Genomic DNA, 27651 nt, shown 5'->3' with positions numbered 1-27651 from the left:
GTCTTTCCAATCTTGACAGTAACTGAATAAGAGCAATTTGAATAAATATATATAGATGTTCTGTGGAGGGAGTGTGATTCTTTTATTGTTCTACCATTTTGGTTTATTTTTGTCAAAACCTTGTAGCAGAAGGCAACGTTATAATTTTACTGTTAATTATATATATATACATTTTTGTACACATGTACTTTCAATTAACCTATTTTAAAATGCCCCACAAAGCAGCACAGTAGAAATAATAAAATAACTAATCTTTATCTTGCTGCTCTTTAAATACTTTTTCATGGACTTTGTCTGATCAGATTGAAAATGCAGCTTGTTTAAACAAGTTCATTCCCACACAACATAACAGATGGTTATGTAACAGCATGACCTGGTGGCTGGACCTCAGGTTGACCATGTGGGACAAATTAAATCTGAATCTGTTTTTGTTACTGACTTGCTGCTTGGTGTTCATCAAATGATGAATTTTGGGGAAGCAGGTATAGGCATGATTGTTGGAGTCCAATGAAAATGGCAAAGTGGTCAGAGTATAAAGGGTTGTATTTCTTATAGGTTGATCGGTTGTCACTTGGCAATTCTTAGCAAACCAAAGTATTCTGAAATGCTTGTACTTACTTAATAAATGGGGATGAGAGCAGGAGCATGAAAAACAATTTACACAAGATTGTAAACAGTTCTCATTTTCTACCTGTCATCCATTTTAATACCCAAAATAAGTTCTTAAGTACCAAAGTCACACATGTGGTGTAAAGAGATGTGAAACTACAGCAGAAATGTGAGAGCTATTTCCCTAGACCCACTGTGTGCATGTGTGTGTATGTTTGTGTGTGTATATGAATATATAAATAACTAATAGGATATGTAGCATAACCTGGAAAGTTTATACACTTGATGTGTTCAGGCAGCTTTATTTAGCTTTCTATACATAAAGTAGTATCTATGCTTAGCTACACAAAGCATTTATTAGCATAACTGAATAATGTTTAAACATAATTTTTCTGGTGCTTTTATGACAAGAAATGCTTCTATACTTTAAATGCCTCTGTTCTAAACAATTTTTATAATTTAATCTTCAGTAAAGGATTGTGTGAATTATATTGATGTTTTCTTTAGTCTTTTGTGTCATTAGAGTTTAAAAAAATCAAAACATGAACAGATAGCATGAATAATTAATTTTGATATAAAGGTCTCTAGAAGTTTAAAATCGTTCAGCTAATGAGTCCTACCACTTTCTTTGAAGGAGTTAGCTTCAAAACTTCAAGCAGAACTTGAGAATGCTCGCAAACTGAGAGAGACTCAAGGGCAGATTCCAGCAAAGTCTGGCAGAGAGGTAAGGGGAAAATATTCTTCTTTTCTTGTGCTAACACAATGGTATAATGTATGTAGCTGCTGAATTATGGGCAACATGAAAGGTACTTGGGAGAATTACAAGGTGTGACTTTAGGTGAGCTACTGTTCAGACTGGATTATACTTTTTGGTGGTAAAGAAAACTTTTTCCATTGTACTCACTTTAGCAGCTTCCATAGGAATTTTTTTTTTTTTTTGGTAATAATTTCTCAGCAATGATATAGACCTTGCATTAAAAATAAAACTGGTAAGTGTCGTGTTGTTGACTGTGCTGGCTGTTACATAACCGGTCTCTGAAGAAGCTGGCACTTCCAATGTGGCTGTTTTTAAATGGTGGTATTCAAGAAATGCATAATCTTCTTTCCATACCAACTTCGAGATAGCTACAAGGAAACAGGGCCAGTATCTTCATTTGTGAGCTCTATCCCCATGATGGAGAGGAGACTGTTAGGCAAAACCTAATGTTCTTGTTCCATTTGACCCCAATTCCACAGTGAAAATTCAGCTGCAAGTCAGCTGAGTTTGAAAAGCTACTAATATATTTTTTGAAAAGGCTTCATCTCAGATCTCATACCTTAACTAGTATTTCTCCAGTCTTTAGTAGACAGACTGAACTGGAAGTTAATTTGTGGCCTCTTGCTGACTGCGTTGTGACAATAGTGTTAAAGTCTCAGGCCTTGAATTCACAAGAATTTAAGATTACAAAAGCTCTGTGTAGGTAGGCACTGCTTCATTGCAGTGCAATTCTTAGGCGTGTTTTTCATGTATATACAAAACCCCCTGGATAAGGCAGATTGGAATTGTATAATAATACAGGAAAAAATCCATTTATATTTTTAGATTTCAAAGTAGAGGGCATGTTATGGGTGGTCCTCATAAATGTTATTAAAGACCTGTTCCTTAAAAATTGAGTCAGGAATAAAAGTTTTGGTCAGCCTTAGTCTTAACTGTTGTTTTATTTTTATCTTAATTTTTAATTAAAGGATTTTTAAAACTTGCAGCATGTAGTCATTGCCAAAGTACCAAATGTAAATTCTACTTGAATTTTCAGGAGGAAAAATAATTTAAAAAACCCAACAAGTTAAAACATATTTAGGATGAGGCCTCTCTTTCTACCTGTCTTCATCCTGACAGGGTTCTCCTCCTTACATGTAGAAACACCAAGCTCAGCAATGCAAAAGTTTTAAGGATTCAGATGGATCAACTGACAGAGAAGAAATAGTCTGTAATCTTCTGGCCTGACATGGGTCCTAATCTACCTCTGGACTGGCATCTGAAAAGTGTATGGGTAGTCCAGTAAGAGCCTTACTGAAGAAGAAAGATGCATTACAGACTTGGCTAGATTGGAAATACCATCTTGCTTTCCTAAAGCCTCAAAGGGATTGGCTTAGTCATTTCTGTTCATGAATATCCTATAAGAGAATTATGGTTTATCTTTTGTGATCCTGTCCATATTCAGTTTTGCACTCTTGTGTGCTTTTTTACTCAAGCAGGGTCTGGGGACTTAACAGGGCATGTCCACTCCTTGTCCTGCATTCCCTTTAAACATGGTGAAAATGGTGTGAATACCCCTCGTCTACCCCTTCTTTTTCTTCCTCTCCTGTGGGAGCTGGACTAAGCCCCCATTGACCACTTCAGTATTGTGATTGATATAAGCTTCTTTAGAAGACTGAAATGGTTTAAAACCAGGGCACTTTCCTCTTGGAAGGATGAAAAAGTCTACCCTTGTGATTCCATGTTGGCATTCTCTGAAGCTCAGGATCTGCTTCTTACATAATTCCAGATGCAGAACTTGGTTTTTAGGTCTGTTCATCTCAGAATGCTTATTTTTATGTTAGTCTTGCAGAAACTATCTTTAGTTTGTGGGAACCAGGGCTGTTGACAGTCCTGCTGTTTTGGGCTTTCCATGGTTTGCCAATGCAAATGGTCCCTTACGGATACAGCAGAGTCAATCTTGAACTGCATCGTACCCCAACAGTATCAACCTCTTTACAACTTGCTGTAGGCTTGTGGTAAATTGTGACTCCCCAAACCATGGTGAAAACTTTGAAGTTCATTTGAATCATTTGGGTTTTAATTAGTGCCAGGGCTTGCTAACCAGAGGGTGAAAGTCTTCCTGTACATATTAGAGGCTTACCGTGTCTTGTCTTACTTATTGTCTTGCCTGTGCCTGTTTCATGGCTACTTCTAGCCTGTATTACATGGCTTTTTGAGCGTGAGCAGTTCAGCAAAGCTGACAGCCACTCTGTTCCGAGTCCTATCCTTGTGATAGTTGCCAGGGTAGTCTTACTGGTTTTACAACTTCAAACTGACTTCGGACTACTGGAACACAAGCACAATGTTTTTGGTACTCCTGTGTAACAAGGGCCAGCTGTATTATATGGTGTGTCTGAACAGCTCAGGTGTTCAGAAAGCATCTTGTAACAGAAGAGAAGCTGGCTTTGAAAGTGTATTTGGTACTGTATGAATCAGTATTTCTATAATATTGACCACCCAAGTGATAGCCTTAGTCAGTTCAGCCAGATGTTTTGCAAGTAAGATACGTGAAGCAGTTGCCACAGAAGTGGTTTTCCAAATGGATGTCCCATTGATCCCAAAGTTTGATAGCTTTACCTCCACTACCAATAAGAAACACGAGGGATTTTATTTCAGGCAGGTCTGTCTCTGGTCCCGTGGAGCAGCATGGTCAATGTCATGTTGAAAGATCCTGAAACATGGCTTTGCCTTGTTTTCACATGTTAGAACTGGGGAGGTAAATCAGGAAGCAGTGAAGGCAATTCTAAGTGCATCTCCCTAGGAAGTTTTTTTTTGGTTTCTTTTTTTTTTTTTTTCTTAATTAATTGAACATGGATCAATTTCCCAATTCAGATCACTGTGTGACTGACTGAAGACTCATGCTAGTATAAGGGGATGCGCCCGGGCAGCTGCGGTTTGTACAGAGGACAGGATCAATTATTTTGACAGCAGTGCTGGTTTATTCTGCCTTAAAGTGATCAAAAAAGTACAGACTGATGGGACTGTAAAGTGGTTGCTTGAATCCTGGTTTTGTTTGTGAGAATGAGGCAAATCTAGCTTTTATAGTTTGATAGATTTAGACAAGAATTCTACCCCAAGTAACCCCAAAAATGTGGTTTTGAAGTACAGTTTTCAAATGCTGGTGCTTAGCGTTTAAAAACCTTACATTTATCTGCTGATTTATTTCACCAAGCACACAGATCCTGGTAAGACTATTTTGTTACTAGTTTTCATTTTGGCCAAAGTCACCTGTAGTTTTAAGACCTGCTGTTTGTGATGCATGTAGATGTTGCAGGTAGAGACTAATAATAGCAAGAAAATTGTAAAAGATACTGAAGCAGAAGAGAAGTCTGTAGCTGCGTCCTGAGTAAGCCCACTTGGGCAATTTTGTGGCGAACATTTACCTTGAGCAAGTGGATTGTTTTTTTTTTTCTGGTGGTGGTTGGATTGTGGGTTTGTTTTTTTCTTTTTTACTTCTTTATTCTTGGTAGTTTGTGTGATGTTTCTATTAAATGAAGCGAACACCCATAAATAAAAATGTTACAGGTTTTCTGTGTATAAAGATATCCCGCATGAAAATTCAGTACAGGCTAAACCATGTTTGGATTCTTTTGATATCAAAAAGAAAATAGTAAATTTGTCTTAAACCATTTTTCAGCAGTATTGAAGTGTTTGTCCTATGCACTACCAGCCCCTATTTTGCCTAAAATTTGACATTTTTTTTTGGGCTGCTAGCCTTCCATGTGTCCAAAGTGCAGAAAAGATGGAAATTTATTAGTTGAGTTGTTTTTAAATTTTGTGGCTTTTGAGTAGCTTTATAAGTGGAATTCTTTTGCCTGAATTGACGTATGAATTTTTCAGTAAAATTTGTGTGTTCTTTTGAAGAGGTTAGTTTTTATCCATATTCCCCTTAAAGGTGTATGGGTAGTTATTTTGCTTTTTTGTTATTTAACAAAAAATACTAGGGAATATTGTTTGGGGGATATTGGTTCACTAAAGTTGTTTCATTTTTTTCCACATTTTTTTTTCCCCTGCATTGTCTTAAATATTTGATTTCTCAATTGCACTTTTTCTGACTTCTTTCCTGTAGCTAGTATTTTTTGGATAAAATATCTATATCTATATAAATAAATACAAATATATACACGCACAACATATATATGAAACCTAAATAGAGGATAATTGTTTCTTAATAGCCTCTGAACTGGTGTGCTAGCATAAGTATTTTCCTAGCTAGTTGTGCTAGGAGAGCTATGAAGCATTGCTCTTAATCAGGCTTAATGCCTGAATATGCAGTTGAGAAGATAGAAGTTTTCTTCTTTACAGTAAGCAGAAGGACTGTGAGAGGACATGACCATGTTTTGGGCTGCAGTAAGTTGGGAAAACCCCTCGGTAACAAGGCTGTGTGAAACACACGGTCAGACTAGACCGGAAGATAATGCAAGGTAAAAAGTAAGTTTTATTAATATTGCTTCTCTTTGCACCTCTAAATATGTCAATATCTGATATCCTTAAGTGCATTGCAGGTTATTTTCTGTATTAGTAATATTAAATAAAGATTTTTGTCCTTATATTTATAGTTTGAAACATGAAATTAGATTGGAACAACAGTTTAAGCGTTCTAGACACCAAACAAGCCTTATGGCAAATTGGATTAGATAACTCTCATGGGGTGGAGACCTTGGGTTTGTTGTAAATGGGAAGTCTGTGGCTAAAAGCACTAAGTGCAAAGTGCATGGGTGTCTCAACTGGTTTTGTGTACTCAGCTCCCGTGAGAGAGACGTCAACCTGACTGAGTGTAGCTGTTGTACCATAGGTTTTCTGCGTTGGGATAGGTGATGGGTACTTAAGGAATGTAAGGAGACAGAAGAAAATTCTGGAGACTTCAGCATTTAAAAAATAACTTCCATGTGTTCATGGTTTACCTCTAAGTACAGATTGTTATTTTTGTTACCTGAAAGTGCTGCAGAACTCTTGATTTGAGTGCAGAGGTTATGAGGATGTCACCTCTACCGTTGTCAGTACTGGGCGTAATTTATGCTTTTATTCTGTATTTTTACTTAACAAAACATATCTGGAACATTAGCACTCCTTTGAGGCACATCATTTACGGTGGTTTTTGGTGGTACAGAAATTGGGAGGTAAAATTTCAATGAAAAAGAGGCAAAATACAGAGTATTTCAGTTGGAAGGGACCTACAATGATCATTTAGTCCAACAATGATCATCTAGTCAAAATTGAAAAGGCAGACTGAAAACAAGTGGAAAAAAGGTGATTCTTCACAGAATGGGTGCTCCAGGATGTTGTGAGCTTAAGTAGATCCAAAGAGAGACTGGACAAGTTCATGAAAATAACTCCCTGGAGAGCTGTTCAGAAATGATGCCTGGCTCTTATTCTAAGTCACAAATGCAGGCATCTTTTCTTTATGTATTTTTCATTAGGCATTCACTTTTGGCTACTGCTGGAGAAGGCATGTCAGGTTTTGGTTTGATCTGATGTAGCTGCTTTTATGTTCTTAATGTAGAAAATGTTCTTTATGATGATTCTAAATCATTTATGATGTGCGTTATTTGTGTGCTTTGCCTTTTCAGTTTTTTTCCATCTTTTTTCATGCTTCCTTCAATATGGTCCCTTAGAGTCAGATCTGCTAAGTGAAAATCAGTTTCCTTTTGTGTCGCTACAAACTGACTTAATTGTGTTTTAATTTTAAAATTGGGAAGTACATTGACATGATACAAAATTAGGTAAAACTAGAATCAGTTCATGGTGATGGATTAATGAAGTACAAGTGTATGCATCTTTTACAACTTTTTAATTCCAGATGAAGTATGGCCTAAAAGGAAAAAAGGCTTCTCAACCCTAAGCCTGTTACTGTGTTCCATAGCACTTAGTCAGTATGCAGGAAACAAAGTAGTCTGTGCTGAGTAATTGCTAGAGACAGGTTTTAGTAATGATGAATTGTGTTTAAAACATGAAATCAGTACAAAAGTGAATGAAAGATAAAAGGTGTGGTACTTTGAGCAAAAGAACATGGTAGAGGATGTACTCTCTTAGAGCATTTAAGAGAGTGAAGTTTTCTGTCATGTTTTTGAGAAATTGTAAGGAAAATACAAATGATTTCAGCATAGCAAATCTTCATTTGAATAACTGAATTTTTTATGAAAGTCCATTAGCCTTCAGCCTAGTATGATTAATTTAATAAATGTATTTAAAGCATAAGGAATAAAACAATGATGGAAATAGATATAGATATACACACATACATAAAATACCTACATATATGTATTCCATAAGACAAATATTCCTTAAGATTGAGAAAAAAACTCAGAAAAAAATCTTCTGGAGTTTTTCTAATGAAGGGTATGTAGTGCTTCAGTAAAGCCTCTTGGGCATGAAAGATATCTGTGGGGTAATAGTCTTCAGTCTTGGCAGGCGCTGTATTTCACTTTACAGTAGGCATCTGGCTGACATGCCGCTGCTTTAAAGGTGAAAACTTGTTCTAGGCTACCTGTTGTGTCTGTAACACGCTCCAGTCCATTGCTATCAAGAGCTTCACGTACTTCAAATGCTTCTGCTTTTTTTTCTTACTTATTCTTCCCGAGTATAAATAATAGGAATAATTAGGTTTCCAACACCTCCTCTTACAAACTACAACTGAACACAAATTTTGATGTATTGAAGGTCTGATGTTTGGATCCCCAGGATGCATTAGACTAAGACTGAGAGAGAATTCTGGGGAAGCTAGCTCAGTATAAAGGATTTTCTTCTTCTTTTTCTCCTCTTTGAAGAATTAGCACTTAGCATTTTTCAGAAAGGAAATGGAATACAACAGCTTGGCTTATACATCAAATCTTATTTATGATAAAATACCATCCATTGCATGCCATTACATATAGTTCTGCATTGAGAGACAGCATGGAACATGCTGGATCTTTATCCAGAGAAATTATTTGCAGCACAGTTGTTATCCTACGACAAGTAAACCATTATGACAGTAGCTGAGAGGAATCAGTTGTGGAACAAACACAAAATACTATTTTGTTGGTTCCAATAATGATAATAGGGAAAAATGAGAATATTTCTTTATTTTTCATGTGTTTTCAAGATTGGCCTTTTCAAAAATATCTTAAAAATGACAGTGATTCCTTGGAAAAAGAACCAGTTATCTAAAAGTAAAGTGGTATGTTTGTATATATGTGTGTATACATGTAAAATTTAGATAGTGATTAATGCTTTGGAATTGGAAGTGAAAGAAGAAAAATAATGAATGCTTCTGATATATAGTGTCTCTCTTTCTTTAAAAAAATCCAAAACCAAACAAAAAAACCCAACCCAAATCACTAGCATTCACAATTGCAGGTGTGCCAGCATGTTTGTTTTTAGGTTTGGGAATTCAGACTATAAGCACAGATATTTTACTGCAATAAAAATACTAGATTGTCAAAAATTACCTGTAACATGTTATAATAACGCATGGTTCAGTGGCCTTTCGTTGTGACATACCCAATGCAGAACTACAATGAAGTTGTAGTAATGCTTTTAGACTTACGATATATGGAGAAACATTTAAAAAATTGTTTAATACTGATTCTTGGAAAAATATAGCTGAGATACTTGTATAAAAACTAGAATGCTGGGGATTAATGATCCTCACTAAACGTGCAATAAAAATCTGTGATTTCATTTGAAACTTCAGATGATGGGGAGATGCAGCCACAGATGGCTCTTGACTTGTTTACTCTCAGATGTTTTCAGCTCATAATTTCTAATTCCTGCTGTTCCATCACACTTGAATCTTGTCTGCAGGATGGCTGTGCCATTCAGCAAAAGTTTCTGTTTTCTGTACAAAGTCTTCACTAGCTCTGACTGGAACAAGGAATAATAAAGTGGGCATACTTTAGCAGCAGCTTTAATATCATTAGTACATACTTTTCAAAAGTAGTAAGTATATGCAATTTCTGGTGAGTGTATTTCCTGAACACTCTTGCTGATGTCAGTAAGAGAAAATCACACAATTATTGATAAGCAAAAACATATTAAGACAAAGTGGCTTAACTTACTGAATGTAATTTATAGGAAATTGGGTTTTGCAATTAAGTCCTGAAGAAATTGTATCAGTAACTAAATGATGTAAAATTTCTTACTGGTTTCAGTGCATGTAACAAGTATTAAAAGGGCAGAAGAGATAAAAACTTTTTAGACTTCAAACTGATAATACAGAAGCCTTGCAGTATGCTTTGGCACTGGAAGCAAAAGCCATATCCAAATGCCATGCAGCAGCTGGTAGCTGATGGTGCCTTTTTTTCTAGCTCTGTTTTTCTCCTAATACTGTGCTGAATTTCTGCATATTTTTACTGCTGTATCTACTCTTTCACTGTATTTCCTCAGAGTAAGTTCTAGGGTTTTTTTTAACAAATTTGACACTGCCCCAACCCCAAGAAAAACATAAGCAAAAACATTCCTGGAAAGCCTTTCTGGTGCAGTAGAAACTTCCAGTCTGAAATGGAAAGGTAGAACCTTGTTGATGCTTCTCTTGGTCCTTGTGCAGCCTTGGCAAATACATGGCATTAAACCTTTTTGGACTTAATAATTTACATGTAAAACCATTAACGAAAGTGTGAACCATAAGTTACCAGTATATTTTCTATGTTTAAGCAATGAAACACAATTGTTGTGTTCAAAATGAAGTTTTGAAAGGAGAATTTGATCAGCCAATGACTGTTGGGAATACCTGGTTTTTAGTGTTGTTGCATGTTAGGTAGGACTCATTAGCTGTTGCTACCAATGTAAAGCAGAAGAAATGCCTATTTCTGTGAAATTTAAGAGGAACAATTAAACTATGCACCTATCATTCTAAAAGGAATGAAGACATTTGGCTTTGTGCCAGCACATCTGGATAACAGGATATTTTCAGCTAGCAGCACAGCTGGTGAAGTTGTGTGCCTGAGATTTTACAGAGGTTCTTCACAGGTGCCACATTGATGGTGTGGAGAGTGGGGCTTCCCACTGGTGTCGGGAATGGAAGTGCCACTGCCAATGTCAGTATTAGCTTTACCAGTCTGTTCTGCCTGTTTAGTAAGGTGATGTTACAGGCTCCTTGCTTTTTCTGGTCTTTGGCTTTCTTCTGATGTCTCCCAAAATAACAGCAGTATATAAAGGCTTGAGGGTATAGATATACATGAGTAGAAGCTTAAAAGGATGCAGCATTGAATCTTTGTTGTACAATGTCTGATTGTCCACATTATTCCTCTTTTTTTATTTTTTTTTAAATTCTAAGACCCTTTTCTACATATACTCCTTTAATAATACTTTTTCAGATTGGACTACTACTCTTTCTAATAAAAATGTGTTATTAAGCTCCTTCATATGCCTGAATTACTATTTTTGGTTGGGTTAATCTGTTGCTTTCAGTTTGTAAAATTACCTTTTTTTGATGCTAGTCTGTAAAAATGCCTCACGTACCAGAGCTAAGGTAAATCGCTTTTCCAAATAGTGTGAATATTGAGGCCTGAACATTTTTCAATATTTTTGCAGTATTTTTACTGGACTATTTTATTTACGTGTTACTAAATTTTTATATTTACTTAAGTAAATGCTGTTATTTACATGTGCAGACTTTCTGAGTATCACCTCAGTTGTGTATTACATTTCTGTCTCTGACATGATGAAACAGGAATTTGTGGACTTAAGAACCAACATGCTGCAATACTTCTTTATGGTCTGAGTTATATGTGTTTTGTATCAGATGTTCTTGCCATAGAAACAAGCCAACTAGTCATTAATTTTTTTGAAAATTTTCTTACATCCCATACTTACAGTGGCCCATTGATGATATGGTTAAGTGACTAACCATTTCAAAGCGTAGCTAACAATTAATAATGCCAAACTGCACCTTTAGCACTTTTTAAAAAATTGTGTTTGCAAGGTTATGTGGCTTTCTGGCATCCAATATTATTGTTTAGTTAGATTTAATTGCTTTATTTTTCCCCATTACTAGGCACATTGCTAGACACATTACAAGCTGCTTGAAGTTACACATTACTAGTTCCAATCTTACTTCTACAGGCTGACAGTATGACACTTACTGAATTTGATTTGACATTTGTATGTGAGTCCATTCTACTCAGGAGATATTATTCTGATTGCCCTATTTCAGAGGTGATCTAAGAAAAGAAGTACTGAGAACAAATAGATTTTTAAATGCAGGCATGATTGGTATATAAAGATAAGTAACCTGACCTTCTTATTCATCTTATTTTGAGTAATAAAAAGTTTAGCTAAAATACCATTTCTTGTAATACTGGAACAAAGACTTGTTGAATTTAGAGGGCAACCAATTTTATAACAGTAAGATGAAACTAAGTTTTTTACATAACATATTATTAACCTGTGTCGCTCACTGATTGGGGGAAAGAAAGAATAGAGACCAGAAAATTAGCAGTTATATATGTACTTAATCCTTTTCTAATAATTAATGTTTTCATTTATAAACAGGAGCTATGGTTTGGAGTTTTGGGGTTTTTTTGGGGGGTGGGTGGGGTTTTTTGGGGTTTTAAGTCTTTTTTTAATCTCATGCTTTATACATAAACATAGCACTACCTGATGAAGATACTTTTATGTAGGCTAGTTAATTTCTGTGTTACAGCCTGCATTAGATTAGGTTTTCTAATGATTCTCCTGTTAAGCACAAGGTCCTGATTGCAGCAGACCAACTTTCTGATCTTGTAAAACCTTTTTTTTAATCCTCTTTCTATAGTAGCTTAATATCTTTTGAAATTGTAATACTGATCCTTATTACTGTGTTTACAGAGTCTTTCTTGAAATATTAAATTTTTAACCTAGGTAGAAGTTTGCTCGTGCTTCCCTTCCTCATGCTGCTATTTCTCTTAATCTTACTTGTTTTCTGCTATAAGAAACCCAAAGCAAAGATACAAGTTTTATACAGTGGACTGCTGTTACAGACCTGTGACCATTTTAATTTCATCTTGTTCTGAGATCCAAACCTTGGTCTTGCTATGGAGAATGGTCTGCTTGCTGATTTTTATAAGCATCGCCTTGAAGTTGACAGTTCCATGGTTCACAACAAATGGCAGAGTCTGAAGGGTAGCTTAGATGCTTTGAAATCTGTGTTACACGGGGACTCCAGGTACTGACTAGACTAACTCCTCAATGATGGGACATGCCCTTACAAGTAACCAGCGCTGAAGGAGATAGATTGCTCCTTCTAAATGGGATTGACTCATCTTTCTCATAACTGTGGTAATTATGTGTAAATGTAACCTGAGAACCTAACAGAAGGGTAACTGAAACGGGAGAAAGAGGAATGGAAGGGAACAGGAGACACCAGTTGGAAGACATAGCTATGTCCATCACTCTGAGAAATGCTAGATGGCTCCTAGACACTTATTTGATATTTTAATATGCAGACAGCCTTTTCCAACAGAGGAATAAGATGATACTCAAAGTATTTCCATTGGCCGGCCATAGACCAAGAGAAAGGAAACGGGTTGTGTAACAGTCTGGCATCTTTGTCCATAGCTTGTGTTTGGTTGTAGAGATTTGTTCCTTGCTTGAAGACTGTTGCTGAGCTTTGTTATTGCTTCCTTACACTGTGCTTTACCACTTTAGTGTACGTAGCTTTCAGTAAACATTTGCAGACAGTTCTCAACTCCTGCAGCACACAGCTTTTTCTTGGCTCAGTAATTAAAAAAGTTTGGTTTTCCGAGCTCTAGTTGCTCCTGTCCCATAACATAGTGACTCTAAAAATATATTTTCTTTTATTTAGTTATTAACATTGCAAACTAATTCCAGTTGAGTAGATCCTGTCTCATGTGCTTGGCCTGCTTACTCACTTTGTTCAGCTACTCCAGTGCCTGTTCCTCAAATTGAGTCATGTACCTCGTGGCAGAGCTTTTCCATTTCTTCCTGCTGGATTATGGAACAGGCATCAGCTCTGGAGAGTTCAAAATCTTTTTCAGAACTGCATTTTATTTATTTATGTATTTAATTTAAAGCATCTATCTTTCAAAACCACAGTTTTGTCATTTGGGTGTTGATTGCTGTATAGTGGTTTATATGTTTGGTGAGGACAACTGTGTTCTTTGCATGTTTAATAGGCCTGAAGTAAAGCAACAAACATTTCACTTCTCATTCTGTAAATACACACTATCTTTATTTGTTTCAGACTGTAAATTACATTGTTTGTGTAGCAGTAATCACAAGATTCAGGGATAGTGACTAAGCTTCTGCTCCAGTTTCAACTTTAACATTTAATAATATGTATCATACTTAAAGTACTTTAGTGTATCTTTTAAACTCTATGTTTTTACTTAGGGATTATTTATTTGATAAGTATTAATGAATAATTACATTACTATCACCAACATGTCTGTTTATAATATAGCAGATGTTTAATATTAAACAATATTTATTTAATAAGTCATTAATTCAGAAATTTGAGAGGTTTAAAGTAAGCTATGTAATGCTATGCCACTGCACGAAGAAATAATACACTCTTCAGATATTAAAAGCAAGTTAAAACAGAAGCAAAAAGCCAGACTCAAGTGAATCTCTGTATAAAACACAAAAAGATAATTATTACCTCCTTTATGAAAGATGGTAACAGTGCCTGGGAATATTTGTAAGGCTTCCTGGACAATTTCACAGTTTGTTAGTAGGAAAGAAAATAGTTACTCCATTCTTGTGCTATGCGGAGCAGCACATAGGTGTTACTATATACCATGTCATATAGTTGTAGTAATGGAAGCCTATAAATGTTTGAAGACAATATAAACAGATAAAATGACAGTTTTAAGTATACTTTTTCGGTCACATTGGTATCCACCCTCCTCTAAATCCTTCAGAAAACTAATACTTGTGTGAGTCATGGCTTTTCCCTGCAAAGGAACTTTCCCAGTATGCTACATTTGTTAAAGCGTAGAGGAATTCTTTATTATACTTGTGGGAGTTCGTGTACTACAAATGTTAGATGCATTGCCCTGTAATTCCCAGAATCAGCTTCTGACACATTTTAAAGGTTTATGTTGTGATTTCCACCCTCCATTGTTTTTGTACTGAGACCTATTGATGTGATACAATGCATGCTGAACGATGTGGACATTACATACTGGAATTTTTTTTTCTCTAGTGAAGCTCTGGATTTTTCTCTAGAGCTCTAGTGAAAAATCATCTTTCCATGGCAGCTTCCTTGAAAACTCCTTTTACTGGTATTTCAATTTAAAGATAATTTGTAAAGTTTATTCTGTTTTTAAAAGAAAAAAGGTTGTTGAATAGGAAAATCTTATGTTTAGAATGCAATTAATTATTTTATTATTCAGATATCATCTTCTAATACTGCTATAACTGTTTGAGCATCTTTTTCCTACCAGAAAGCTTTCTGCTGGTGATGTGTTTAGAAATACCTTTATTAATTATTGTTAGTAACATCCTCCTCAAAAAAACCTTTTGCTTTGCCTTTTTATGTTAATACAATTAGGTTTCTATAGTTAAGCTGTGTTTTTAGTTCAGTTATATTTAGACAGGATTTTGACTTCTGAAAGGTGTCTTTACTTCTAATAACATCTTTAATTTTCTGAATAATCATACCTGGCATATTTGATCCATTAGATTCATCTTGGTTCACAGTATACATTTACTTTTAGTCTCTAACATGACTTCACGTTAGTCTTAATGCTGTCCATAATTATTTTATCCTTTTATCTGTTCCTTTTTATTTCCCTTTGATGCACCACTTCTTTTTTTGTAGTTTGTCTTCTAAAGCTAAATATTACTATAATGTTTTGTGTTTTCCTTTTCTCTGGACTATTAAATCTAAGTATGTTGCAGTCAGTCTCATATGCCTTGTGTCAGGACTCTGGATTCTTTGAAATTAGTGTAAAAACCAAATCCTCATAATACCCATGAAAAAACCTGCCAGCTGTTTTTTGTTCTGACTCAAAGAATTCAATTTATCGTATCATGTTTATCCCCTGCATCATTTCACGTTGTGTAAATGACAGCCTGACTAAAGTTCTTACTAAAGTTACTAAAACTTACACAGTTTTCAGTGAATCATCTAACAAGTAAAAGGTCCTGTTTGTGTGAAATCCTCAGCCAGTTTCATTTCAGAATCATTGGCAATGCTCTGAATTTTTGAGTTTTCACTGCCACATCTGTGGTTGTCTTCAGCTTCCAAACTTGTAGAGTTACCCAAGTCTTTAAAGGCCTAGGGCATTTGTCACGTTTCCTGTGATGTGTTCTGCTGGTGCTAACTTCATCTTTGTTTCTCTATCTGCTCTGCATAATTTTTTAAAATTATTACATGTTTCCTTTCTACCTTGCCTTACTTTTTTTTAAATGATTTTCCTCTACATGGTTACCTTGTGTTAAGTCTAAAATATTTAGCCTGTGAGTATTTGTCTTTTCCACCATTTCAAACAAAAAATTGTGCTCATTTCAACCAAACGTTGTTGCAATTCAGTGAGTTTCTTGTTGTGAAGTGAAGTACTCCTTAGGAAGCACACACACACACACACACCCTCACTGCCCCTTTCTGGTTTTTGAAACTTTGCTTTTTTCTTTGACTTTCCTCATACCCAGCTCATTCAGCGGTTGAAATTGTTTCTACTGTCTTTCACAGTATTGAGCCTTGCTAAGTCCTAGGTTGTTTAAGTGTTACAATATTCTTAAATATCTACCTATTTTGTTTGGGTTTATGATTTTTCTTTTAAATCCAGAAAGAAATGACCAGTGCCCTAGCAACTTACATTGGTGACCGTTTTGTCAGTGTATCTAGAATGCTCCATTTGCATTATATCCCATTTAGAAGTGTGGTGTACATCCTGCTGATTTTTAATCATGTTGTATTCCTTCTCCACCCGGTTGTTCTTTGTCTTTGCTCATCTAACGCTGATTGGGTTTTTTAGGTTTTGAAATTCATAGTGCTTTTAATGCTGTAGTAGTAATGACATGAAAGCACAGTCCTCCCTCTCTGGTTGCCTCTGTCTCTAGCCAGGTTTGACCTTTAGCACATGGCAAGTGTGGGGTGGAGGCACACAGCCTTTTTCTCCTATTGCAATGACTCACCTCTCCCTCTCAACAGAGAGAAAACGCCTGATCTTGTGAAAAAGTAACAGCTGAGGCATGTATCTGGCTGATGCTGGGAAGAAGTAGTGTTGTATGTATCTTGTCTGAAAATATCATTATTGTTACTGGAACCAGACCAGTGTTGGACGTCTTGGTTTGCTTTGCAAAATGAGATTTGCTTTTGGTGATACAGAATAGAGAAATTTGGCTTACCTAGACAGCTTTTTGTTCCATAACTTCTACCTTCATGTGACTTTTCGTGGAAAAATACAATTAAGCTGTTGAAGCTAGCATACTTAAGTATCTACAGAATTTTCAGACTTTATTGGGGTTTCCAGGACAAGCTTTCATTAGACAAGGATGGCAGATGTAAAGCAGACATCAGTTATTTGGTGGAAAACAGCTTCAAATTGAGCTTAATAGAGTTGTTTATAAGATTTGACAAAGGCTGTCCTAATAGCACCAGATTCAGCGATGTCCCCATTATTTGCTCTAATTTAATCAACTGATTTACCTAAACATCTTTATAGTGTAATCAAGAAGCTCTCAGACTTCTTAAATTTTTTTTTAATTATTCTTAATCTTTTAGAAAGTTAAATACTTATTTTTCTGGTGAAGGATTTCTGTCTCTTTTTATTTGTGTGTGTGTATATAGATGTATGTATATCTTTAAGTCTGAGAACATGCCTGTGAAGTAGGAATGTACTACTGTGCCTGTTTAGGAAGGAGTTAAGTTGCTCTGGCTCTTGACAGGATGTCCATCATCTGAACAGTTGTCCGTCAACTGAAAAGGTTGTAAACTTCCATTCCAAATGAGGAGGTAGCTGGTGGGAGCAGATGAAGGTATGGGCTGAGTGCATGAGGGAGGTGACATGGAACAGCACTTAGCACTCCCGTGCTTTACTTATAGGCAGCTGGCAACAATAGTGTATAGTGTAAGCTGCAACTTTAAGTACCTCAAAGTGGAGTTTGCAATAGCTGAGGTGTAATGAAGTATTTAAGCAGTTATTTGGGAAATGGATCTATTAATTCTGCTCCCTGGTATTTTGTCTGAAGGCCTGGAATACGTGGGAGTGCTGTCGTCACTGAGCTATATGATAATGCTCCATTTTCGTACATGCTGATAAATTCTGTCTGGTTTAATGAGTCCCCCGTGTCTATTCTTCACTCCTGCTGTACAGGGTTCCTCTTCCTTCTCTCTCTGCTTGTTGGGTAGAGAAGTCATGGGAGACAGATTTGTAATCTTTCTAAGCTGCACTGAAGTTAAATGAGTGAATGGTATTTCTCCAGAATATTATTACAATAAGTTACATTTTTCTGAATTAAATCTGTGGCCACAGCCCTTTTTAATGAACTCAAGAGTGTTAATGAGCACTGGATCTCAACTAAGTCAACTGGGAATAAAACTTAGGGATAAGAGTGCTTGGTCCAGGCATTCCGATTGTCTTTGGATGTGGAATAGATGTTAAGCCATCAATCTCTGGTAAAATGGGAGCCAGGAAGCATAACTCAGTCATAACTCAGTATGACTCTGTGACTCCACTGAGAAAAAATTAGGTGCCCTTGAGGTCTTATGTGCTGAGGGGTAGACAAGGAGTTCAGGGATTACGCTTTTCTGTCCAAACTAAGATGACCTCACTTGTAGATATTTCCCTGAGGCAAGTGTTTGCTTCTGGTCTTACAGTTCTGAAGGTGCACAATATAATAAGGATTTACACTCTCTGGCAAAATGTTCCAATTGTACAAGGATCTCCTCTCTGCTTATCAAGTGATAGTGATTTTAATATCCATTCACCTGTCACTGGCTGACAGGTTGAATTTAAGGCAGGCAATTAACAGCTTGCTTCTTGGGTTCTGATGAAAAATACTTGCAGTGTTGATTTTTCTTTATATTAACCTTCTGTGTATATGTCTAATGATAAGGACCACTCTGTGAACTTCTTTCTTTCTGATATCCAGCACTTCATGTGTTCACAGCTGTTTGGTTTTTCCTTTTCTTTTAATATATCAGAACTGTCAGTCATAGCTGATAGGGTTTTTTGTTGGTGTTTATTTTTTTTTCTATGCCCCCACCACCAGCACCCCCACCCCCTTCAGCTGAAGCAGAGATTAGGAGCTTAAAGCAGAATGGACATGCACTTTTTTATGATAGCATCCCTGTGTCAGCTGTGACATGGATCTTGTGATACCTCTTCGCTAGTGATCTGCCTTTCAAGTGTACAATGAAAGTTTAAAAAAACTCAAAGAAACCAGAGGACTAGTTCTGGGTCCTGTCTTCTATTAGTTTGGGTCCTGGGACATGGTGCTCTGTCAACTCCAGTACTGCAAAAAAAAAAAAAAAAATTGTGTTCAGAATGCTGGTAGAGGTAATGAAAGGTGATACCATTTATCTTTAGTTTCCCGTTGGTCTTTATTCAGTTTAAATAAAAGACTTATGTTAGGCAGAGTATTCAGTTGACTGCACTATTTTTAGGTCAGGTGGCTTCTGTTTAGAAGTTTTGGACTCTTGCACCAGTTATAATAAATACAAAATAAAATACATAATCATGTGGGGTTTTTTTGGCGCATAAGCCCTATAAAGGTCTCCATGCTTTGTCAGGTAATAGTAATTTGAAATGGCTGGTAAGGTGTGCATTTAGCACTGTTTGTCTCGTAAAGAGAATGGTTGAGAACTTGTTGACTGCAGTAGTAACAGTAAGCAAACTGTTTTTTGCTAGAATAAAAGATTTCTTAGTGCTATCTATTGATTGCAAGGAAAGCAAAGGTAATGTGGAGACTTGCAAAGCTCCACATCCATTGTAAATTAACAGTTGTATTTTGTTCTATGTAAATAACATGGGAAGTCTGCTTAAAGACTGTTTTGTATCTGTAACAATGTTAAATATTAAAATGTAGAGTAGAAAATTGCTGAAAAACTTCTAGCTAATAGTACAAAAGATGTTAAACAGAAAATACATTTGCAAGAATGTTTAGTTTTATGGAGGGAGGGAAATGATGACTTTCTATATGCATTTTTTACTATATGACTGAACTGATTATTTCTCTCAACCATGTTTCAAGGCTACATACTTATATCATTAAATAAGTGAGAGTTATTTCAGAATGTTATTCTATGTATGCTGTCCAGAGCTAGAGCAGTTTTGAGAGAATGAATGCTTAAGCTTGTTTCAGTTGCCCATTTCCCTCTGTAATCTCACTAGTTTATGGGATCTTTTGAAAATGATTTTTTTGCAAATCCTCTATGGGTAGTAAATCGGTGCAATAAATTGCACGTGCATGATTAAGGGTAGCATTTTGGCCTCTAGAATTCTCATTACTTTGTATAATGTGTGAGATGGAAAACACAAGTCAGGATGTGATTAGCTGGCTCGCAAACTTGTTTTTTGACATGCTGTCAACCAGGGATCCCATCTTTTTTCTACAGAACTGCCCCCTGGTCTTTCTTCAACCTTTGTTAATGCATGAGTTTGTCCCAAGGTGCAAGCCTTAGCATTTGTTGGGGTTCCTGTCAGCCTTTTCCTTCAGGTTGTTGAGCTCCCTCAGAATGGCAACCGTACCCTCAGCCATGTCCCCATTCCACCTACTTGGTGTCTCGGCAAGCATGCTAAGAGCATGTTCTGTTCCATTGTCCAGGTGTTGAAGTTGAGTTTTGTTGATAGAGATCAGCACCTGAGGAATGGCATCTGTAACGATTTGCTAGTTAAACTATGAGGAGTGCCAGTTACACTTTGAAGTATTGACAGCTGCTCTTTGAGCCTGGTAATCCCAACAGTTTTCCACCCATCTTGCAGTCTACACATCCCTGCAATTTAGCAATAAAAATACTATGAGATTGCATTGAAAACCTTGCAAACTTCAAGGTAAAAAACGTCCCTGGTAGTTCCCTTGTGCACTGAGCCAGACATCTCACTGCAGCGGGCAGATTTATTTGGCATGGTTTGCCATTTGCAAATCCATGTTGGCTGTTCCCAGTCACATTACCGCTGTTCTTGTGCTTGGAAGGGGCTTCCACAAGGACTTCTGTAATTGTTTTGGGTCTGAGGTGAGGGTGGTCATCTCGTTGTTCCCCAGGTGTTTCTTGTTTACCTTTTTGAAGGTGATTGCGTACATTTGCATTTTTCTTGAGGCATCCACTGATGACCACTACTCCTCAGATGAGATAGGGAGAGACCTCTTGCCCAGTGGAATATATGCATCCCGTCTAGATCCATAAGCTAGCATATTTCCAGTTTGCTTAAGTGGTCCTTAAGTTGATCCTTCTTTCCTGCAAGTAGTACTTCTGTCCCCCAAACTCTTCTGCTAGGCACTAGGGCCTGAGAAATCCAAGGGCAGACCTTGCTGGTAAAGACTGGCAAGGTATGGAGTGTCTTAGCTTCTTTCATGTCCTTTGTCACTAGGTCTTTCCTCTCTTTCAGCAGTGGACCTGTGTTGTCCTTGCTTGTAGAAAGATATCCAGCATGCTTGTAGAATCCCTTCTTTTTGTTCTTTGTATTTTTTGCTAGTTTGAGCTTCAGCTGTGGTTTTCCTAATTCTATTCCTTCATGCCTGGAAAGTGCTTCTGTGGTTCTCCTGGGTATTTTGTCTCAGGTTCCACCTTCTGTAAATTTCCTTTTTATATTTTAATTTCGTTAGAAGTTCCCCATTTAGTCAAATAGCAGATCAAATGGACCTTTCTCATCCTTTGTGGAGGTTGTCCTTAAAGATCAACCAACTCTCTTGGGCACCTTTGTCATTTGTGACCATCTCTTATGAGAATCCAGCCAAGCTGATCCCTGAATAAGCTGAAGTCCATTTTCCTATTATTCAGGATTTTTCCTTTGCTCTGTTACTTGCCTTCCTCACTTCCTGTAGAATCTTAAGTGCCACTATCTCATAGTTGCTTCAACCAAGGCAGCTGCTGACTTCCACATCCCTGATTAGGCTGTTTGTTGTTTTTTTTTTAATTTATGAGTAGGAAACTCAGCAGAGCAATGCTCCTACTGTTTGTTCAGTATTTGTGTCCATACTTGTTCTTAGTGTGTTTGAAATCTGAATTGCTTGTGCCCTACTCCAGCAGATGAAATGGTGGTTGTGGTGATTCTACTCCACCATGAGAACCAAGGGTAAGTGTATGAAAGCTTCCCTTGTTGCCCCGGCCTGTGTGTGCCTCTCACCTCACATCTCCAGTACCTCAGGAGCTTGGTTATGTCAGGTTTGAAAGATACCCTTCTCCTGATTCCCAAATTTCTTTTGATATGTAGAAACAGTAGTTAAGTACAAGTATAGTTTATGTGAGACTGAATGTGTTTGCTATCCAAAGGCAAGTGACTTATTTGGCATATATCAGGTAAATGCCTATTTTTGTTGCGCTATATTTCAGCACACAAAAAGATGATTAAAATGTTTTCATTTCTACCGAAGTCTATAATTTAATTTGCCCTAAATAATCAGTGTACATCTACTCATCTGTTTCTGCTTCACCAAAGAAGGAGATACTTGCATTAAACTGTTTGCATTTCCTACTCTGCATATCCTGGAACAAATATTTTAAAAAATTCAGAATTACATTGTGATGGAGGGATCTGTACTGGTAGTAGGTGCAGTGAAGGGAACAAAAGTCTGAGCTAATGGAATGTGTTGAAAAGCAATAGCTAATGTTTTTGGTGATTTGTTAGCCAAGTTTTGAAAGGAAAAAAATACTCCAAACACACATGCACACACAAAAAACCCCCAACGTTCCCGATCCACAGAAAGTCCAGAAGTGGTAATGTGCTGCAGCTTTGATGATGGTGTATGTTAATGCAATAGTATTTATTTAGGTCATCAGAAGCATTGTATTTCTTCTGGGGATGAAGCTTTGTGAGAAACACCCAAGAACAAAAACTTGGTTCTTTTTGGAAAAAATTGTTAACTCTGCACTTCACTAGCTGAATATATTTTAATATTCTGTTCTTTTTCAATGTGGAAAAGAATACCTTGTATAAGGTAGTAGTCTGCTTTGAATTATAATGAACATTAAAAATGTAAAGAGTCTGTTATTTACTCTTTAGGATTCTAAGCATTTATTTAATGTGGATTAGGTGTTTCTTTCAGTTTTGTCTGTATCATCTGTTTCAAAATATATCTTAAAACCTGACACAGGCTTCAAGCTGTCGAGAAGCTGAACAAGTGGTCCTTGTCAGAACAGATCAAAGTGGAAGGGCATGGCCTGTGACTGCATCGGCTGAACCACAGGAGCCAAAAGGAGGACGACGAAAGCGACAGATGGTAAGTTTTACAAATGTGAGTTTTAAAGTGTAATTCTAAGATGATTTTGTAGTGTTGCTTTTATGATTCCTTAATTAATATGAGTGTCTCATCAGAATGTCAATAGGTAGTTGAAAAGTTCCTTTCAGAAGATGGTTGTAATTAAGTGTTAGAGTACATATTTATTAAGCATATATTATGTTTATTTTCAGACTGTGTTTCTCTGGGGATCGCTTTAGGGCTTATTTAAATGCACATTCGAGGAAAAGTTTTTCAAGTTGTCACAGTTTCTTAGCCAAAATTTATATTACATAAAATTATGTAAATATGGAAAATCAGCAGAGGTGAATATTTCCAAAATAAGACAGATTTTATGGAGATACTCAGGTCTCAGGGCTAATTTTCCTTTTCTTTTGATCAAAAATACGGCTACCACTGATAATTAAAAATATGACCTAATCTTTGTAACAAAATGCTTTGGGAAACAGAAACTTGGAGGCTGGAGCAGTGTTTTATTCTTAGGATAATTGCTTGCAATAGTAAATAAACTAATATTTTTTTTCTTCTTGGGATAAGAGGAGATGACAATACCTCATATTTCTAGCAAGCGTGTTCTTGATTAGGACGGATCAGTTTGTAACACTGCTGTGGAGGAGTGAAAGGCACAAGAGCGTGAGGAATTGGTTGTCATCCTCCTGGTGTTTCCATTTTGGAAAATGCTGTCTTGCTTCATGTTAATGACCATTCCCTATGCTCCTTCAGGATTTAGTTTAGTCTTGCCCTAAAGGACAAACTCTGTCCTCTTGTTCACTCTAAGATGGCAACATTTCCCAGTAGAGGTACCACATCTGTACAAGTTTTCAGTACTGTCTGCAGCTGCTGTGTTTCAGTAGCATCCATGACCTGACAGTTCAAAAGCTTCTGTAAATAATGAAGATTGTTTTTTGGAATGTTCAAATTTTTGAGCTGATTAACTGTTTCAGTGAATTACTGTACATCTCTCTTGAGTGGTAATGGACCCTCTGATAGCTTAAGGATATAAATGATACGATTGTGAGAAGAGTCTATATTTTTATTTAGATGTACTGATGCAGTGGAAGAAAGGGGAAGATGTTCTTTTCTGTAGCAGCAAGCCCAATTGTCTCAGCTGTCTTTAGCTTGATTCATGATTCTTTAAACTTCTGGAAGTTACTAGGATCTAAATTTTATAGTTGATCTTTCTCACTAGGTTAATACTTACTTTCAATACGTTTGTTTCCAGGTCCCTACTCATGTAGATAAAGAACGCGTAAGGTATTTTCAGGATGATGATAGTATGAACCTGAAGGATTTGGTCAAAAATGAGAAGATGAGAACAGCAGAGGATCAAAACTCACTGTTCACACGTATGGCATCAAAGGTAAGGTGTCACGTGTATGACTTTTTAATCAAGCATTTTATTATTGAAATATCAGGGAACACATGAGGCCTCCATGCTCGAGGTGTGTTGCTTTTCGTTGAGAGTTCTGATTGTCTTGAATAACAATCAAGTCTGTTGTAAGGTGGTCCTGGTAGGTGTCATCAAAGTGATGGAAACCTGCATGCATGCAGGAAATGTGGTGGGTTCGCTTTCTTCATAGAGATCATTTTCCTGTTCCTCTGCCTGTAGAATTTGATACTTTTGAGGTGAACACTTAGTGTCTTGTGCATTAATAGGTTACTTATGCCCAGCAAAGCAGGTTTTCCCCAAATCGGAATAAAAGCAGCATTTCCTTAGCGTTTAGAATGTCTCTTCTACCATGAATTTACAAGAATCAATGAAATTTGAAGCAAACTACCTGAAATTCCATCAGGATGTCTTGGATAATGATATAATTTATGCTCAGAGGCCACACAGATTTATATGTTATGGTTCCATGAGTGATTCCACTTAAAATAGCAGCCATCTTACAGACAGATCTGTCTTTCAAACTGAGTAGTAATAAAGGATACTTTCTGTGCTTGATGTAAGTGTTTGATAGCGGTGATTTGCAATAGCTATGACATGCAGTTTCTCTAGCATGCTTCAAATTTTACTAGGTTATTGTTCCAGTTTTTTGTGCACCACTGAGCAGGTTTGAAAAAGCTTGTTAGCATGGAATTAGTATCATCACAGACAAAATTTGTTTTTCCGTTGTCCAGAAGGCAGACAAGATCCTGGAGAGTATGTTTTGATTTGTGTGGTTTTCTTTTTAAAATTCTCCTCCTTCAGGCAATACTTAAAAGAATTGGAAAAGCCATGATAGTGCCCAGGAGAACATACTTAACTTGGTGCTGTAAACCATCTGGCAGGAAGTTTGGAGCCATTATCAGAACTTAGTGTGGTTTATGCATCTTCTTATTAGCTGCTTCTGGTAGCAGTTCTCATTCTTTCCCACTGGCATACTCAAAAAAAAGTGATGCCCTTGGGTCCAGTTAAACAAACATGTCTTGTTGCCAGTATTCGATTCCCTCCTTTACCTTCTCTTCCAAAAAAACCCCCGAACACATAAAACTTCCCTTCAAGTCTGTGTAATAGTGCAAACTATTAACTATGATTAACTAGCATATCTGTCATGCAGACATTTACAAGTAAATGAAAATATAAGGACACAATAAAACTTTGTAGTGTGCACATCATATGATAATAAGCATAACAAAGAGAAATTGTTGCCATTTTCTCAAGGGCCTTATTAATTTTGTATTGCCTTGGCTCCATTAATTTTCTTTAGAAGAGGTAACTTTCATGAAAAGTGGTTGGAGTATGTGTGTATGAATGCCTATATTAAAACATAAGTGGAATAGAATTTTGAAAAAATCTTTAACTTGAATCTGGGCATTGAAGGTGAGTTTGTATATCAATATTAATGTGTCTTTCTGAAATTATTATTAACACGCTTAATATCTCTTGTGTTCATGTGACTTCTTCCATTGAACCATTTACAGGATTGCTTTTTGTTCTCTGATTCTTTTCAGAGGTGTGAAAATAAAACCAAGCTAATTTGAGCTGCCTGTGTTCGGTAGTAGCAAATGTTTTCAGTGTCCCTGTAAAGACTTAGTGGAGAGTGCTCTCAAAAAGAGAAATATTTCTTTGCTTTGATTTTTTCCAAACTCAAATGAAAGGCCATGCAGACTTTTCAGAGAAATGTGTGAATTTATACACTGAAGTACTTGGCTTGCCCCTGAAATTTCTAAACTTTGTGAAAAGTATTGGTTGTATATTCATATATTGGTTCCGAGTTTCTTCACTTCAAACTGGAAATAATGTTTGACTCTTAGAGCATGTTGAGGAGTTCTTGGTTTACTTTTTGTATTTTTGATATTATATTAAATAATTATTAAGGCAAGAGAGACTAGCAAACTTGAAGGGAGATCAAAGATTTCTGTATTATTTAGTTTGTAAGTCATCAAAAGGAAAATTCTCATAATAATTCTTTGTAACTTTTTGTTCTGTTCTTTTTTTCCTATTCAATTTTGAAATGCTGTGAATTTTCCAAGTTCTCGATGACCGAGACAATGCAAGAGCAGCTATATGAGAGATCTGCTCAGCCCAGCATTCCGTGTCCAACAATGACTGCTTAGGAGGGAGTATAAGAAAGGTCACGTTTCAAATGATGTAGTCTTTATGTACTTCCCTGGCCTTTAGCAGTTTGGAAGTTTTTATGGACCTCCTTACCTGGTATTTCGCTCTGCTTTTCTTTATGGATAGTTATGTTAATTGGGGATTGGACTAAATACCCCCTGTAACTTCCTTTCTGTGGTTCGTCATCTCCCATTCTGTCATCTGTACCTATTGCTAAAAGGCATGAGCTGTAATTATTGAATTTGAAGAAAACAGAAAACCCAATCCTGTATGCATAACATCTTTGGTTAGCGTTCTTGTACCTGTGCAGCCAGTTCCTCAAAGATTTTAGTTACTTGCACTGTAAGGATTTCTGGGACAATGGTGAAATCGGATCCATTTAGGAAATGGTGCAGAAATGGCCTGGCTCGGTATGTAGCTGTTTTAAATATAAAGGTTCTGTACAAATGAGGGTGAACTTTGGCAACTGAATTTCTGCATCTGTATAGCAGAGGAAAATGCAATATAGTGTTTAACTTCTATATAGAAGCAATTATGAAGAAATGTGGAGTCTATTTAATGGGAGTTTAAAATGAGTACATAAAGAGAAAAATGCTTGCAGGGGACTGTTATGAGGGGATCTCCAGTACTCAGTGCTAATTAAACATGTATGCCACCGGTGAAAACATTCTAAGGGGGGGAACACCCTACCAAAATTGGATGAAACTTTATTTAATTGTTTTTATTTAAAAGTAAGTCCAGGGGTTTATAAAAAGAAGAATAAAGAGCTTCTGGAGGTTAAAAGAAAAGCCAAATCCAGAACCCAACCGTTATGTAAAAAGTACGTGTCATATCTGAGTAAGGAGAATGGAAAAGAGCCCAGCAGGCTTAGAAGTAAGCTTTGATAAGAAAGATTGAAAAACTATCTTGAGGGAATTATTTTAAGTAATTATTTTCAGTTTGAGAAAAGCATAAAGCTAGGAGTTAAGCTCAGTGGAAGCAAGAAGCCTGCAGGAATGTGATGTTGAAAAAACCTGTTCAAGGTATAATTAGAGCATTTAGGAAAGATAAGTGCATACCAGAAGAACTAATGAACTCTTTGCATTAATATCCTCGATAAATGAGGTTAGAGCGAGTCTTTTGCATGAGCTGTTATTGACAGGGATTAAGTGGAAAACTATCTCAAGTTAACAGTGTCAGTAAAATGAATTTTAGCTCAAATTTATAGAAATTCATTATTTTAAAAAGAAACTTGAATTTGAGATTAATAGTAACAAATGGCTAGAACTGAACGGTCCTCACTAAAGTGGTCTGAAAGAAGTCATGTGTGACATGCTGAACTGTGAACTGCTGAGTGTAATATTCATTCGGAGGAGCTGAAGATGGCAAGTATAATGGTGATCTTTATAAAGAAAAC

The 27651-nt window shown here is 36.5% G+C and overlaps 1 protein-coding gene across 2 annotated transcripts in view; it reads left to right on the top strand.

The window, feature by feature from the left end:
• The window catches only part of CWF19L2 (CWF19 like cell cycle control factor 2), a 104588-nt gene that overhangs the window by 33296 nt on the left and 43641 nt on the right, over positions 1 to 27651 (top strand). For both annotated transcript variants that reach the window (XR_013926314.1, XM_080377061.1), the window contains exons 10-12: positions 1244 to 1333; positions 22571 to 22696; positions 23937 to 24074. Coding sequence is in view for 1 of the 2 variants with exons in the window: in XM_080377061.1 (XP_080233187.1) it covers positions 1244 to 1333; positions 22571 to 22696; positions 23937 to 24074 (354 nt within the window). In the remaining variant the exon portion in view is untranslated. The remainder of the gene's footprint in view (positions 1 to 1243; positions 1334 to 22570; positions 22697 to 23936; positions 24075 to 27651) is intronic.

The sequence above is a fragment of the Falco punctatus genome (assembly GCF_963210335.1).
Source record: "Falco punctatus genome assembly, chromosome: 2".
Classification (NCBI taxonomy): Eukaryota; Metazoa; Chordata; class Aves; order Falconiformes; family Falconidae; genus Falco; species Falco punctatus.
This window is presented reverse-complemented; position numbering and strand designations above follow the sequence as displayed.